Source organism: Petaurus breviceps, unplaced genomic scaffold (assembly GCF_028583685.1).
Source record: "Petaurus breviceps papuanus isolate PSGF00001 unplaced genomic scaffold, PetGlider_PUasm1.0 128, whole genome shotgun sequence".
Taxonomy (NCBI): domain Eukaryota; kingdom Metazoa; phylum Chordata; class Mammalia; order Diprotodontia; family Petauridae; genus Petaurus; species Petaurus breviceps.
In genome coordinates, this window is record NW_027185664.1 from 463,953 (window position 1) to 482,110 (window position 18,158).

At 37.9% G+C, this 18,158-nt stretch overlaps 2 protein-coding genes across 2 annotated transcripts in view; both read left to right on the forward strand.

Annotated features, from left to right (window-relative positions):
* The window catches only part of LOC138172274 (A disintegrin and metalloproteinase with thrombospondin motifs 12-like), a 598,980-nt gene that overhangs the window by 120,346 nt on the left and 460,476 nt on the right, over window positions 1-18,158 (forward strand). The gene's annotated exons all lie outside the window — the stretch shown is intronic.
* On the forward strand, window positions 10,951-12,060 carry LOC138172357 (small ribosomal subunit protein uS2-like). Its single transcript, XM_069102117.1, has one exon. It carries the CDS (start codon window positions 11,188-11,190, stop codon window positions 12,058-12,060), a length of 873 nt encoding a protein of 290 aa, XP_068958218.1. The 5' UTR covers window positions 10,951-11,187.

Below are 18,158 nucleotides of genomic sequence, written 5' to 3' on the forward strand. Positions count from 1 at the left end.
AACCATGCTAACAGTGCTAGGCAAAATTGTGAGGTTAGTAAAGGGAACCTTCGGTCTCTATTTGCATTTCATTTTATTAAGAAGTCTGCTTCTTACCAGTTATGTGAACTTGGACAAGCCACTTCACTACTCTCTTAGTCTTAGCCTCATCTGCTGAATGAGTTGGATGGTATCTCTAAGGTTCCTTTTAACTCCAAGGAATCTTCATTCTCTCTTTTCTATCAAAACTGTGCCTTAAGGAAAGGATGTGATCAACCCATTTACACTCATTGATAATGCCTTTTGGACATATGTGGATTTGACTTTACCAGGACATATTCTAGTTGTATTTATACTTTGCTGTAGAGGATTCCCTATTTGACTCAAGCCAAGAAAATGCTGTTCTAATTGGACATTTTTACACATAAAGCTAGGTGGGGAAGCTATTTTCTGGACACAAAGGTTTTCCAGTACCCCTGAGATGACAATTTGTATTAAGCAGAAACTCTATTAATGTGTAAGTTTGACTTTGCTGTTAGATTCCTCTTCCTGGACTTCCCCAACTTGTCTGACCACATCCTTTCAAAAAGCTCATGGGGAACATGGGAAAATTTTATTTTCTCAGCTATTTTTTTGCTCCTTTAGCCTTATGGCACCTCAAACTTCATAGTCATAGGTCCTAGGATTTTTAAAGCTGGAAGAGTGGTTTGGAAATTGTGTGTTCTAAGTCTCTCATTCCCATGTGGGACCATGGCCCTTGATAGTCAGCAAGAGCAGGGGTTATTGAAATTCTCCTGGTGATGAGACTTGGTAAGAGCTCTGAACTTTGGCCTGAATGAGCTGAATCACAGGCATTTGTAGATTTTTGTACTTCCTTCAAGAGAGATTACATGGGCCAGATTTTTAGGTCATGGGAGAGATTCCAACATTTTCTTAAGTTCTTTAAAAGTCAACAGGAAGACAAATTTAGGCCTCCACAGACTTTTTTTTTTTTTTGCTTTTTAGCAAATTTGCAAATTGCCCCCAATCCTGCTTGCTTCTTAGCAATTTGCCTTTTAGCAAATATTCACTAAATCACCATTTCCTCAGTCTGTTCTAGGTTAAGAATGACTAAAATCCAAGTCCTAGGTCACATCCCCAGTGATACTGAGTGAGAGATATAGATCCCTCAAGCTGCAATGGGGATTCAGGCATGATTTCTTGATGACAAGGAAAAGGACTGAGGTAGTGTGATAGAGTGGATAGAGTGCTAGACTTGGAATCAGGGAGATATAGGTTCAAATCCCATTGTAGACTCTTACTAGCTGTGCATTTGGACAAGTCACTCAACCTCTCTGAGACTTTGCTTTTTCATCTGTAAAATGAGGGAGCTAGGGGTGATGGTGATATTCCCACCCTAAATCTGTGAGTCATAGAACCTTTGGCATGAGAACATTCTACAACTAAAAATATCAGGAGGCAAGGAGATCTGAATTAATCAACTTGAGGGCCAGATGCAAGGTTTCTAGAAAGCAAGATATTTGAATGGTCGGCTTGTGCTTTAAAAATTCAGACAATTGTTGGTATTAAGTTAATAAAAAAAAGATTTAGTGGCCCCATTCCATGAATATCATGAAATCTATATTAAGATTATAGGAAATTAGTTATATGTTGCCAATTCAGTTCCTGTGTTCAACCAACTTTCCACTCATCTTAACCCTTCCTCAGACCCCAAGTAGAAAGAAGAGCCATTAGGGTCTTCTGATGGTTCTTGTGGCATGGAAGTGTCCCTGGGTTCTTGTGCCATGATGGTTGAGTAAAAACTAGCAGGCCTTGTAATGGACGGTGAGAGCAAACAGGACAGCTAGGCCAGTTATAATTTGATAGGAGTTTATTAACCGGCCGGGACTGCCTCTCAGACTGAAAGACAGTCCCGAGCTTTCTGTTAGACATAATTTTATAGACAATGTGATTGATAGTAACAGAGTATCATCATTCAAGTAAAACTTTCTCAGTATTATTCTATTAAGACAAATCAAGACAAATCATTCCCAGTATTATTTCTGTTCAAGCAAGACATTCTCAGTATTATTCTATTAAGACAAATTATTAATGTTATTTCTACTGAAGCAAAGTGAAGCCATAGTCCCTTAACAAAGCTTTGAATACAAACATAAACAGACCTGAATCCGTGGGAACCTGTGGTATATTTTAGCAACACAGGTGAAACATTTCTTTACTAGTGGAGCCTATTAGGTGGTTTCCAAGGGACCCCAGTAGGGGTCCCCTGTAGCAGGTTTAAGGGGGCTCTAGTGTATAATTTCTGGTGGGCATTTCAGCCTTACCAGCCTGTTTAGGCTTCAAACACATGCCCAGAAATGGAGTATCTATTGTTTAAGGACCAACCTAGCTAAATGAAGAGAGCCTTATCACCACAGAGAACGTTTCTGAATGATACCATTTTTGGACCACTGTAAGTCATGAAACTATTTAACTACTAAAGGAAAAGCAAGCGGGATTGGGGTAGGGGGCAAAGATTGTGGGATATGTTGAGTTTCAGGTACTGGTAGGATGTTCAGGTAAAATTATCCTGCAGGTATTTGGAGATATAATTCTGGAGGTTTGGATTACAAATGAAGATTTAGGAACCTTCCTCCTTTTCTCACTTCTTTCTTCTAAGTATCATTTATTAAGAACTGCTAGTATCCTTCCCCTCCAAAAAAATTAACCTTTTAACTATTTTGTATATGTGTGTGTATTTTATATATATTATCTCTCCCAATAGAATATAATCTCCTGAAAGGGAGAGCCTATTTAATTTTTGTTTTTGTATCTTCATTATCTAACAGTGCCTGGCACATTGTTGATGCATAATATATTTTTTATTTGATTGAGGTAATGAGGCTTGAACTAGGGTGGGGAGCTTGTTAGTGGACAGAATTAGAAAATGGGAGTCCTGTTGTGTGGGTAGAACCTGAAAAAGGCCTACCAGTTCATTGAACTTGAGGGGTGAGAAAAAATGAATAGAAGAGGATGTCTCTGAGGTTGCAAACCTGGGTACTTGGAAGGATGGTGGTACCTTCAGCAGACATGTGCAGAAAGGAGTACCCCGGGGTGGCCAGCTGGCGCAGTGAGTAAGAAGAGTGCCAGTCCCGGCATCAGGAGATCTGGGATCAGTTCCGGCCTCAAATACTTGGCACCCACACAAAAAATAACTGGCCATGTAACCTTGAGCAAGTTACTTAATCCCAATTGCTTAAAAAAAAGAAAGGAGTGCCCCTGTCTAGACAGTCATGGACCCTTGAAGGATTGAAATGTGAAAGAGAAAAGGGCATCCAAAGTTTAATCTTAATATACTTAACTGTTCCATGCAAGTAATTATAGAGAGCATTGAGATATAGAGGGCTTTTAAATCTCCATCTGTAGTCCTGACCTTTAGGCTCACATCTCAGCCTGCCTCTGGAATATCTCTCCCTGAGGTGTGTGGGGTGTTGAGGGAGGACTAATACCTCTGGTATGAGGGCTGCTCACCTACCTTCGTGGGGTCTCCTATCACCCAATTCTCACCTGCATCTCCAAGAAGCTGTAGTGTATGCAACAGCCACACCCTGGTATACTGCCTAGGCATATGGGCTATTACAGGTTGAGGATGGCCAATAGGTTTTAAACCCATCAATGAGCTAGGGAGGTGTCTGTCCCAAGCATGTGAAGATTTCTTCTGGAGGAACAGGTGAATAAGAACAATTCCAGTGGCCATGAAGGTGACTGAAGCAGGAGCTATGGAGCCCTTAGAGCTTGGTAAGATATTGCTTCTTGGGCCATTGACAATCATCCTGGCTTTTGTCCTGCCACTCTTGATGACTGGAAGAAGGAATGAGGCTGATGATTTGTGCAACTCTGCCTCACTTAAATCCAATTCATGCACAAGTCAAGACATCACTCATTCATGATGTCATTGGTTTTCTTCGAAAACAAAGGACTACCGACATTAACAGCAATAAAAACCACCTGGGCTAATTCCTCTCGGTCACCTGTGGCCAAAGAGGGCCACAGTGAAGCAGAGAATTGAACTGACTTAATCACAGTAGAATCTGCCCTGCGTGATTTCTGTTCCCTTATCAAGTCTGAACCAGGAAGTTCTTGTTTGCAGGTCGCAATCTTTATCCCATACTGCTCAGTGCTAGACATAGTTCTTATCAAGCTCTATAATCATTCCTTAATGCAGCAGCTTTTAGCACCCTCATGAGAGATATGAAATTCTATTATGCTTGATATGTACCCAGAAACCTGGCTATTAAATTCAACTTCTCCTACCTTTAGGTGACATAGTGGATGGAATCCTGGACAAGTTACTTGGCCTCTCTGTGTTTCATTTTCCATATCTATAAAATGGGATTGATAACAGCACTTACCTCACAGGATTGTGAGGATCAAATGAGATGTATATAAATATGTAAAACAAGTATTTTTGTGGTTGTCGTTACTGTTATTCTGCATAAGATGCTATATGATTTTGAGGATGAGTTACATTACCTTTTGTAACCTTGGTTTGCTCTTCTGTAAAATGGGGCTAATAACAATTGGCCTCCCTTACCTTGTTGTGAAGATTCATTGTGATTATACTAAAAGCAAAGGTGGTATTTTTCCTTTTTAAATATCTTACTCCTTCAACTCCTTTTGCATTCATTGCATGTATCTGACAATTAACTATATATATATATATATATATATGATGTAGATGTAGATGTGTATATATGTAGATATGTGAAATATGTAGATAGATATATACATGTCTCTCTCTATACACAAATATATATGTATATATAAACATATCTGTATATATAAATATACTGTCCTACTTTCTCATTTCATATTACACATTTTAGCATTTTATTACAACACTTAACCAGGGACTCTGTTTTTTGTCCCAAAGTGTTCTTAGAAACCACAAAATGCATCATTGTAAAATGAATCACGATTTCCTGTAATAACAAATACTCTGATGTGGGGGGTTCCTTCCTTACCGAGGGCTTGGCATCAAATCAATCATAGATAAGAGCAACAGAATTTAATAAAAGCAGAGATACAACTATAAACCTCTACAATCATTAACAAAATGTAATTATCTTCCTACTCCTATGAAATGGGAATAATGCTCTGTACACATTGATTTGGCCATAAACTCTAAAGTACAACACCCACACATCTCCTCTGGGTCATCAGTTTGACCCCCAAACAAACTACTGAACATTTAATTAAGAATCATCCAGCTTAAGAGCTGCAAAGGACTACACAAATTATCTAGTACATCCTTAAGACCCAGGGAGGGCAAATGGTCCCACATGGAGGAAATGTCAGAGTTAAAATAAGTACCCATATCTCCTGACTCAGTATTTAGCTCAGTATTTATCCCTGTACTCTTCTCTCTGTTGATTCTCTGGCTTTTAGGCCTTCCTGTGTTGCATCTGGGGAAGTCTGATTTATAGTGCATTCCCCACCCTGCCCTGACTCTGTAGTGCCTCACCCTGCCTTAGCAGTCTGGCTCAACTCTACTGTCTCACTGGCTTGATAACCTCACTGATCTGTAGTTTCACTAGACTTTTAAGAACTTTAAAAGTTTTTTTATATGTGTAAAACATTTTCGATAGCTAAGGTTTCTTTGAAAAGCTGTTTAGAGGAGTTTGAATTGACCTCCTTTTTCTTTTGTAAAGTTCCCAGGAACAAGCAAGGATTTCAAAATAATTCCATTGACCTTTTGGCAAGACTTTTCAAAAAATATCCTTCAGTTCTTTCTTTTAGGTGGAATGCTTGTACACAAGCAAACTATTTGTTAGTAGTAAACAAAGATGAGTGAATCTTTATTGAATACTTATTGAGGGCAGAGGACCATTCTAAGCTCTCTTTAGAAGGTCAAACTTTAGCATATATTCCAGTAAGGATCCAGAATATGAATATGATTACTACACTGCAAAATAAAATATGAAAAGTACGTAAGGCAGGTCCAAAAAGAGTACCCCATAGGCATGAAAGATGGGGTGGGGGGATCAAGGAAGGATGCCTAGAGAAGATGACATTTGAGTTTGGCATCAAGCAGTTGGTGAAAGTTTAGTATTTGTACTGCTGAGACAGGGCAGAGTTGGTTAGGCTAGGTTGGAGAAGATATCCTAGTTGTAGGGAAATAGCTTGAGCACAGGCACATGAGAGGAACAGTAAAGGGAACTGATGGAGATGATGAATAGTTTGGTTACAGAATATATGTCGAGGGGAGTTTTATGAAATAAACCTGGAAAGTGGATGATTCCAGATTATGAATACCAGAATTTGAATACCAGAAAAAGACATTTAAACTTTACTCAATGTGGATAATAATAATAAATAATAATAAAAATGATGATGTCAATGATACTATATATATGTGTGTGTATGATATACACATACATACACGCACATACCCATAAATATACTTTAAAGTTTGTAAAGCACTTTAGATGTTATCCCATTAACTTTTCACAAAAATCTATGAGGTAGATGCTGTTGTTATCTTCATTTCCAGATGACTAAATTGAGGATGGGAATAGTCAAGTAACTTACCTAGGATCACATGGCTAGAAAATATCCAAGGCAGAATTCACACTCAGGGCCAGTGCTATATTCACTATGCCACCTAGCAACAGCAGAACACCACAGGAAGGTTGTGAGCAGAGGAAAGACATGAATAGACCTATGCATAAGGATGATGTGAGATGATTATATGAAGAATAGATTAGAGCAGTAGCAAAAAGGGACTGAAAAATTCGGTTGGAGGCTGATACAGTGGTTGAGCCTGGTTGGTGGCAATGAAATAGTTGTAGTATAGGTAGTTATTTCACAAATGGTGAAGGGATAAATGCAAGAAATATAGAGAATAAGCAAAGAATGAAAGATAATACCAAGGTCTTAAAATGTGAAACTAGTGATGGTGCCAGTATAGATAATCAGTTTGGTTTTAGATATGTTGAGTTTGAGGGACCAGCAGGATGTGCAGCTAGATATTGGAATTGTGGGACTGGAAGCTGAAGTAGAAGTCAGGCCTACAGATATCGGTTTGGGAGTCATTTGCTTAGAAGTGATAGTCAAGGCCATGAGAGTGAATGAGATTGCCAAGGGAAAGGATATAAAGAGAATTTAGAGGACAACAATAGAATCTTGGAGAGCATCCACTTTATGGTATAGAAAAAGAGGAGTGAGTGCTGTAGGAAGAGTTGGAAGCATCAGAAGAACAGAAGACCTAAGTGAGCAGGATGGTCCAGAAGCCAAAAGATGAAAGAGTACCCTGGAGGAAGCAGTGTTTTACAATCAGATGATGTAAGTAATAAAGTGTTCCTTAATATGGACCTCCCATAATGCCACTGGGTTGTCAGTGAAATATTATTGATGCCTCGGAGAGCTGAATGGAGTAGTAAGGGTAGATGCTGATTTGCAAGGACTTGAAGAGACAGTGCATAGTGAGAAAGTGATGGCTTCCATTGTAGACAACTGTTTCAAGATGATCAGTATAATAATATATAATGTAATTGATTGTCTTTGATCTTAAGTAATTTTCACATATATTAAGTCAACATATGACTGTAGGAGATATTACTTAATAGATGAAGATGCTTAGACTTAATGATAGTTACCTAACTACTCCTTAAAAGAATCAGTATTAGAACCCAGGTCTTCTGATTCCTAATGTGAATAAAGGTAGCAGGTGTCAATGAAGCAGCAATGAGGGAATAGATGAAGCTCCATCATTCCAAGGGGCCAAGATAAGGCTTACATCTATAATACTTTGTATATCATGCTGCTTTATTTAGTAATTATTTTATATTTGTGTGTATAGTGCAATGGATAAAGAGTTGGACCTGGAGTCAGGAAGTCCTGAGTTCAAACCCTGTCTCAGATATTTTTTAGCCATGTGACTCTGGACAAGTCACTTACTCTCAGCCTCAGTGTCTTCATCTTTCAGATGGGGATAATATAGCACTAGCTTCACAGATTCCTTGCAGGGGTCAGGTAAGACTGTGTAAAGTCCTTGGCAAACTTTAAAACACTATCGAAATGCTGTCATCATTATTAATTTCCTCAATGAAAATGTATATTTTTTGAGGTGGGGACTTTATCTTGCATTTCTTTTGTATACTACAGTGTTAAATAAAATGTCAGGCATGCCAATAGACATTCGATAAATATTTGTTGATTGATGGCGTTCTTGTCTCTAACTTTTATTTTCTGGCTTTGTTTTTCTGCTTAAACTCTTCCCTACTATTCTGTCTTCCAGTGAAATAATTCTGCTTTTAATTGATTGCATTAATATGTTTATATTTTCTATACATGTTCTTAAGCTTCCAAGTTTTATCTTTTCTTGTCATAAGATTTCTTGGCTGGATGTAGTTACTTTATTTCTTCTTGTGATTTTTGGTTATCAAATTTCTTTTTAATTCCCTCAGTGTTCATGTATATTATTCATTTTAGTAATTTTTGAGAAATATCTCAAGTTTAATAGTTATTACTTCTGCTGATGTCCTGTCATTATTTTTTTTCTTTTAATCTTTATTTTCCATTGCATTACATCTCTCTTCTTTGATTTACTCATTGTTTTGGTGATTTTAAAATTTTTCTTTGAAGATCTTTCATAGCTTTGTTTATTTCTAATGTTTTTATCCTTTTTTATAAAGAATAAAAGGAGGTGTCTCCGATACAATCCCCTTGTTCTAACACTGCAGAAATGTTAAGACTATAACTTGTATAAGCTTGGTCTCTGAGTTTTGTTCTGTTTTAAGGATTTCATTTGCAGTGGAGGTTTGGATTACATCAAGTCTACATGTTTACTTTGCTAAATTGTCCCACACAAAGCCCTTTGACCAGGGCTTCATTTCTCAGGAATTTCAATTTCTCAGGTGCCTGGTTGCAGGGGATAAGTCTTCATGAGGGAGAGATGGAAATCCTGGAAGGAGAAGGTCGAAGAAGAGATAATCCAAGGGGAGGTCATGTGGAGAAATTTCCAAGGGTAGAGAGATTAAGTGGAGCAGAGACATGCAATGACTTCTGAACTGGTTGATAAAGAAAATGGGATAAGACAACAGTGCTGGGAGTTTTTGATAGTTGCTGTAGGGATGGAATGATGATGATGTCCAGGAAGAATAACAGATAGGACTCACTGCTGCCAAAAGGGATTGTTTTTTCAGGTTGAAATGGGGAGCTTTCTCCAAGAACTAGGTTAGGAAAGAGGATAATGGAAATATTTCTTTGGGGAACCATTGGTGAGAATGTTTCTAGTTTTATTTCTTTTCTGATCCAATAAAATACTTTTTATTGATTCCCTGTTGAGGCTTGCTTTGTCTTTGTACCTCTGTGATTTCTATCATACCCGATCCCTTCTCTCCCCTCACTGAGGGGACTTACTTCATGTCCTCATCATTTCTCACTTAGATTATTACAACAGCCTCCTAATTGGTTTCCCCACCTTGAGCTTCTCCTCATTCTAGTTCATCCTACACACTGCTGCCAGTGATTTTCCTTAAGTGCTGATCTGACCCTGTGACTCCCTTACTTAATAAGTTCTAATGCTTCATGTTGCCTCTAAAATATAATATAAACTCTTTGGCTTAGCTTTTAAAGCTGTATACAAACTGGCCCCAGACCATCTTTCCAGCTTCATTTGACATTATACCCCCTCCAGCCCTTTTTCTTCCAATCACACTGGATTTTTCACTGTTCACAATCTTCATATCTCTCTGCCTTGAAGTGGTCATCCCACATACTTGGAACATATATCCTCTTTATCATTCCTCTCTTAATTTACAATAACGCTCAGATATTATCTTCTTTATGAAAACTTCATGATCTTCCAATTGCTAGGGCTTTGCCTTTAGCAGAGACAGACACAACCTTGTATTTAATTACTTCAAGTGTATTTGTATTTATTAATTTTACATTTATACTTTGCATGTGTGTGCATAATATATATATATATATATATATTGGCATCCCCATTAGAACATAAACTCCTTGAGAGTAAGGATTTTTGAATTATTTGTACTTGTATCACCAGCTCTTGGATCATAGTAGGCACATATTAAATAGATAATTGTTGATTAATTAGAAAGGTGATACCAGAACATCTACACCTGAGTTACCTTAGAGCGTCCCAGTTTTACAATGGAGTTGGGGCTTAGTTGTGATTAAAACAAAGTTTCAAGTACACCACATTGAACCCAGAAATCCATGAGAACTTGAAAGTACAGCGTTCAATAGATGACATATCAATGTAAATTCCAGATTTCATTTATGTCACATTTTATGTAGATACTTTTTTTCTTCTCCCTGTCTTTTTTTCCTTCTCATTGTTTTTCTCTTTCCTCTCTTCTTCCTTCTTTTTCCTGTTTCCTCTTTTTTACTCCTTTCTTCTCTGTTTTCATTATTTATCCTTTTATTCCTTTCTTCATTTCCCTTACTCCTTACATTTTTTTTCTCCCACTTATTTCCTCTTCATTTCTCTCTTAAATTTTCTTTATGTTTCCAGAGCAAATTAAATAATATTGGTAAAGCACTTATCACCGGAGCCTGGCACATAGTAGGCACTTAATAAATACTTATTGCCTTCTTTCCCCCCTTCATTAATTATTCTTTCTTCTTTCCCACATTCCTTCTCTTCTTCACACTTAAACCCTTATTTCCTTTTCCATTTCTTATCATTCATTTCTTCTCTCCTAATTCATTTCTCCTTCTTTCTTCTCTCTTCTTTACCTCCCTTCTAATCCCTGTTATCAGTGACTCTATCTACTCCTAATCATCAATATAACTGGACAATTTGGAAATGGAATACCAGGAACATAATATCTTTTGAAAGCAATTCAAAAAATGAAATAGGTTCTTTCAAACAATTAGATGGAACTACTAAAACATCTCAGCTATTCTGTTAACTATAGTTAGTTTACTTCAGAAAATAATTTGAAAAGACAAAGATATTATATGTTACCACTCTGGCCACAAGACATAAAAACAGTGCTTTATTTTTCCATGTTTAAAAGGGATTACCTTCTATCCCCTGGAGCTGGGGAGGGTAGTATGGGTGGTTGAGATGGTGGCCATCCAAACCCATGCTTTCATCTGTATAAGAAAATTCCACCCTTTCCCGCACTGCCCCGAACAGAGTTCCATACGGCGCTGTTCTCGGTTTCCGTCATAACTTTAAAGGGAAACTTTCCGATGTCCGGAGCCCTAGATGTTCTGCAGATGGAGGAGGATGTCCTCAAGTTCGTGGCTGCAGGAACCCATTTGGGTGGCACCAATCTGGACTTCCAGATGGAACAGTATATCTACAAAATAAAGAGTGACGGCATCTACATCATTAATTTGAAGAGAACTTGGGAAAAACTTCTGCTGGCAGCTTGTGCCATTGTTGCTGTTGAAAACCCAGCCGATGTTAGTGTCATCTCATCCAGGAACACTGGCCAGGGAGCTGTTCTGAAATTTGCTGCTGCCACTGGTGCCACACCTATTGCTGGACATTTCACATGGGGCACCTTCACTAACCAGGTCCGGGAAGCTTTCAGGGAGCCTCGCCTCTTGGTGGTCACTGATCCTTGGGCAGATCACCAGCCTCTGACTGAAGCATCGTATGCTAACCTCCCAACCATTGCCCTGTGCAATACAGACTCCCCACTTCACTATATGGACATTGCCATTCCATGGAACAACAAGGGAGCTCACTCGGTGGGTCTGATGTGGTGGATGCTGGCCCATGAAATCCTGCGGATGCGTGGTACCATCTCCCGGGAACATCCCTGGGAGGTTATGCCTGATCTTTACTTCTACAGGGATCCAGAGGAGATTGAAAAGGAAGAGCAGGCTGCAGCTGAGAAGGCAGTGACAAAGGAGGAGTTTCAGGGTGAATGGACTGCATCCACCCCAGAATTCACTGCTACTCAACCAGAGTCTGAGGGAGTACAGGTGCCATCTGTGCCCATTCAGCAGTTCCCCACCGAAGATTGGAGTACTCAGCCAGCTACTGAGGACTGGTCTGTGGCTCCTACTGCTCAGGCCACTGAGTGTGTAGGAACTACCACAGAGTGGTCTTAAAACCCAGATGCTCTAATAGTGTTGGAAAAATGCTGACTGAAAAATAAACATTGGTGTCTTAACAAAAGAAAATTTCAACGTAGAAACTGTCTAGCAGGGTTGATCAACAATCTATCAATAATTTATACACTTATAAACCAAATCCCTGAGAGGCTAAATCACTTAGCCATGATCACACATCTCATAAGGATATAGAATAGATTAAATTAAATTTTCTTGATATATTTTAACTCAATAATATTTTAAATAGCTTATAAAATTGATCTTTTACTCCATCTCTGAGTGCAATTCAGCAAAGCATTTTTAGTTACTTGAATTGCTTTAATATTTCTAAGATTTGAACCAAATTGACTCTATACTTTAGCAGTTGTCACTTGCCAATTTCTAGATGATTTGGTCTGTTTATCAATGGGATGACTTCTGCATATCAACTATAATGTACATAAAACAGTGTTTGGATAAAATATTTATTGACCATCTTGGTTCTGGTACAAGAATGTCTTGGCAGGAAAGTTGGAATCTAACAAAGAAAATGACTGAATTCTGGCCCTGGAGACAAGATGAAGTAACACACTTCCCTCTTTTCCTTAGAGAACTGGCAACTGTGGGTGCCAAGCATTGAATACTCTGACAGATGTCATCATTTGGTTTTGTTAACTATTTTTCTTGATTACAAGAGAAGATTTGGTGGATAGGGAATTTTGAGAGATAGATATGATATAAAAACAAAAGATATTAATAAAACTTTAACAAAAACTAATAGTAGGAGGAGGAATTAAATGAAGATGAGAAGTAAAAGAATAAAAAGGAGGAATAAGAAGAAAAAGGAAGAAGAGGAAAATGATGATGGGGAGCAGCTGGTTCTACATTTTGACAGGAAATAGACTTTATTTTCCAAATAATCCTGAATTGCATTTTCAGGGTCATCATACATTTTCTCTACTTCTGAAGACCCTTGGTCATATATAAAACTCTGAACAGAACTGACATTTTATCATACATTGCTAAATAAATGTAAATCCTACTTAAAATGCTAACATTTTGTCTTTCTGGGATATCTGGAAGGACTTTTTCTCTGTAGAGTCTGAACTTTGCTACAGAAAATATTTCTTATTCTCTTGATTAATTTCTAAGACCCATGTCTTTCTCTCCTCACCCTTCCCAATCAGAAAGTAGTTTTTTTATCTGATCTCATACCCCTTTATACTCACTTTATACAATTAAGATAAGATTTTGAATTTGAAAGGACCTTAGAAATTATAAAATCCAAGCTCTTCATTTTGCAGATGATGAAACTGAGACACAGATAGACAAGGTGACTAATCATCTTCTGTTGAGTTTATTTATATACATATTTCTATCATTCTTCTAGAGAAGAAACTCTTTGAGGTCAGGGGTTATTTTTCTATCCTCTATCTTCTGTGACATTCAGCATATCACATTGTACATTATAGATGTTGAATTAATGAATAAAGAAGCTATAGCATTGGAATACTGTGTTCATTTTTGGAAGCTATTTTTTAGAATTAAGGATATCTTCCTTTTTTATATCACTTTCATTGGCAAATCTCTCATTCCCTCCTTCTCTCTCCCTCCACTTTTCCATCCCTGACCAGAAGACCCTATCTTTTAACAAAGAAAATAAGTAAAGAAAAACTCAATTCAACAAAACTAACCAACACACAAACTTAATCTGATAGTATATGCAACACTCATACATTTCTATCTATGCAAAGGAGACAAGTAAGTATATTTATCATCTCTTCTCTAGTGACAAGCTGGGTCATCTTAATTGAATAGAATTCAGATTAATTTTTGGTGGTGTGGTTTCCATTTTCTTTGTTGTAGTTACATATATATGCTATTTCTGCTTACTTTACCTTGTATCACTTCCTATGTCTTTCCCTGCTCCTCTGAATTTTCCATATTCACCATTTTAAAAATATGATGTAACATGTCATTATAATTCATATTCCACAATTTCTTTAGTAACTCCCCATTTGATTTCTAGTTCTTGTCCACAAAGAGTTCTGCTCTGAATAGTTTAGGAGTATATAGTAAATTTCTTTCTGTAATCTTCACTTGGAATATATGCTTAGTAATGGGATCTCTGGTTCAAACTGGTAACTATTTTAAAAGTGGGACATTGACAAGCTAAAATACAATGAGAGGAGGGTAATAAGGTTGATGAAATGTATGGAAATGATGCCAACTACATGTGTTAAAATATTTATAAAAATTATTTTTGTAGTAGAAGAAAACTGGAAACTAAGGTACGGTCCATAAATTAGTCAATAGCTGAATGATATTTTTGTGCTATAAGAAATGACAAAAGGGAATATTTCATTAGAACCAGGAGCTCAATAAAAACAACATTTTAAAGAAAAACAGCTTTGAAAGATTTAAGAACTCTGATCAAGTCCATGACCAACCATGATTCCAAAGGACTAATGATGAAGCATGGTTTTATCTTATTTATCTCTCAACAAAAGTGATAGACTTAAGATGTAGAATAAGACTTATTTTGTGATGCAGTCAATATGGAAGTTTGTTTTGCTTGATACCACATATTTGTTAAAAGGATTTTGTCTTTGTTTTTCTTTTTCCTAATAGGGACAAAGAAAAGAATCACAGACAAGCAAGGGAGCATTGAAAATTAAACATTCTTTTAATTTTAAATATAAAATAAATTCAGTGTATCCATAAAAGAGATTCTCCAAAAGAAAATCTTCCTGTGTTTCTTTTTCTGCATATGGAAATACCCCTTCCATTTGGCATTTGTCAGTTTGGAATAAAAAAGAAATGATGTCAGGGGGAAAATTAATTGAAGGAATTTATTTGTTAACTTGGAAAAGACAAGATTTAGAAAGTACCTAATTATGTCTTTTCTGCCACATGGAAGAGGAATAACACATGCTCCATATGTCCTTTATATGATTCAGTGAGGACGAATGGCTAGAAATTGTTAGGGGAGTTTTGCCCCGGATTCCTCGATCCTATCCCACACCCCATTTATTCTGTTTTCTCCTTTGACCCTATCTCTTTTCAAAACTGCTTGCTTCTGACTACCCTTTCCCCCAATCTCCCTTCTATCATCCCCCCTCTTATCCCCTTCCCCTCTACTTTCCTGTAGAGTAATATACCCAATTGAGTTTGTATGTTATTCCCCCCTTAAACCAAATCCAATAAGAGTAAAGTTGACTGATTCCCTTTCACTTTCCTGCTTTTCTTCTCCATTGTGATAACTTTCTCTTGCCTCTTTTATGTGAGATAATTTACCCTATTCTATTTGTCCCATTCTCCTTCTCCCAATATTGAATATAGTGAATCTTAAAAAATCTGTTGATGAGTGATGGTGGTAGATCAAGAGTCTGGAAGCAGCAATGGGGGGCAAGGAGTATTCTGACTCCTCCACTGGGATCAGTGAGTTGGGCATTTGAGAGAATGTGAAACAGTGATCAGAAATGTAGTGTTTTCTTGGAAGAGGAAGGTTTCAGTAAATTCTAGAAAAAGAAAGGAATAAGAAAGGAAGAGGTCTAAAATGAAATAAAGCTTATTAATTTTAGAATGGGAATCTCCAAAGACTCAGTAGAAGGGAGAGAGATCTAGAGGAGAACAGTGGGGGAGAGAAAGGGCAAGGTTGAGGTGGATGGGAAAAAATAAATAGATCACTGGGTTGGTGTGGGAAGTTAGTTTTCCAGGTGAAAGTTTAGTATGTGTCACTGGCATGGGGAGAGTAATAGGAGTTGGGAATATGCTAACCATTGGGGAATGAGTACAGGAAAAGTATCAGTGGAGGGGGGAGGCATTTTACCAAGTGATTAAAAAGTTCAAGGTTTCCCCCCAGGCCCAGACCCTCCAGTTTTTGACTTAGCCCTCCACTGTCCAGCCTTGTGGCAAACTGTGTTGCTGTTTCCTCTGGTCAATTCAAAGGCAAGTGAGAGCAGGGCCTGGTGGTGTTGTGTCCTGAAGGGTCTCAGGTAACATAGAGAGGAGAGACAAGGTGACGTATGTTGAGGTTTCCAAAAAGACAGTTGGTCTCCAACATACATAGTGTTTATTGGGACAGGACAGGAGTTTCTTGCTGATGTTGAAAGAGTGTTAGTGAATGATGGGTGACATGCTGAATAGAGAAGATTATAGAATATTTTAAAAGCTAGAATAGGACTATGAGATTTAGGGCTTGAAGAGAACTCCAAGGCCATCCAGTCAAATCCCCTCATTTTATTAGATGAGGAAACTAAACCTGGAGAGTGCATGTTACTTGACTGAGGTCATGGGGTAGCAGAGCTGGAAGAAAACCCCAGGTGCTCTGAAGCTAATTCAATCCTTTTTTCACTACACCATTTTGTTGGAATTTGAACTTGATCTGTTGGGCAGTGGGGAGTCAGTTCAATACAGATATCTGAGTAGGGGGATGACAGGGAATGATGATAATGGTCTTCTAGGAAGACTAAGCTCCTGTTGATGTTCAGAATGGAATAGAAAGGAGGATGGGAGGGGTGAGCTGGGCACAGAAAATACAGGCAGGCTCACTGGTTACATGACCATTGCAATCTTTCAGATGTGATATTACAAGAGCCTGGATTTTTTGCCCTCTAGTAGTAGCAGTGGGCATAAAGAAAAGGGATGAATCCAAGACAATGAAAAAGAAGGATTTGTTGTTGGTATCTCAGATAAAATGCTTGCTATCGGTTTTTGGATTTTCTCTTCACGTTATCTGTTTGTAGGGATGGAAATGTAGTGAAGTCTTGATCATCCCCCTTTTTACAGATAGCCAGTCTTTGGTACAGAGATCATGTGGCCTGTGCAAGGTCATGCAGCCAGTTAGTGATCCAACTTAGACTAGAAGCCAGCTTCTTTGACGTTTTGCCCAGTGTTCTTTCCACTAGATCACAATGCTGAAATTGCAAAGATTCAGACAATGTTATCTCAGTATGCTGGGCCTATTTCCAGGTCTCTGTTTGACTTATGACCCAGATGAATTAGATGTAATTCATGAATACATAAAAATTTTTATAAAAACCTATAAATTGGTCCTTTAGGGTACTATGACTACCCCACATTTAAAAAATGTATTATTGCTGCCTCTGAATCAGAGAAAATCTCCAGTGAGGGGGAGTTCTAAGGCAACTTGTCCAGCTTTTGACATAAATTATCAGAAAGCTCTTTGTATCAAACTGATTTCATGACATTGCTCTTAGTCCTGACTCTATAGCAACACAGAACAAATCTGTTCCTTCTTCCACCTGAGAATGTTGTTTAAAATAAATCACCATATCCTTCTTTATGTCTTCACACTTCCCTCCCTCTTCATATTATTCTACCTCTCATCCTCTTTCCTATACTCTCTATTCAGTAATTTTCTCCTTAAAGCATGGTGTCCAGAACTGCTTTTTTTAAAAGCATTTTTTGCTTATGCTAACTTTGTGACCAAATAAAACCAAAGTTCATCTCTGTCTCAGTCTCTGTCACTCTCTCTGTCTCCCCCATTCCCTCCCTCTTTCTTTGTCTTTGTTCTTCTTTTGTGCTCTCTCCCTCTCTCTCTCTCTCTGTCTCTCCCTCCTCCCCTCCCCATTTCTCTCTGTCTCTTTCTGTCTCTCTCTGTCTCTGTCTCTGTCTCTCTGTCTCCCTCTCTCCCCCTTCCCCTCCCCATTCCTCTCTTGTGAAGGCATTATCTTCCATGTTATATTTATAGGTAAGATTATGTTACTTTCATGCTGGGCCTCCATTCTGGAAAACCTTGCTTTCTTAAGTTAATTTGGGCCATTTGAAGGTAATTAGTTATGCAAAAAAATCTCCCAAACACAATACTATGATTTGAAAAAAAAATTTTAAACCTTTATTAATATTTTTTTTACAATTTCTTCATATCTCCTATATCCCCTAACTATTGAACCATCCTTTGTAACAAAGAATAATAAAGAAAGGGTGGGGGTAGGGCAGAGCAGTTCAATTAAACCAAACCTCAGATTTACTGTGTCTGATATGATACTCTATAGTCCATACCCATAGCTTCGCACACCTGGAACAAAGAGAAGAAGCTTGATTTCTCAATTCTTTTCTGTGGCCAGGCTTTACCCTACTTCTGTAATAAG

Excerpts from the sequence above, each read along its gene's own strand:
- LOC138172357 (XM_069102117.1), top strand. The coding sequence starts at position 11,188 with ATGTCCGGAGCCCTAGATGTTCTGCAGATGGAGGAGGATGTCCTCAAG.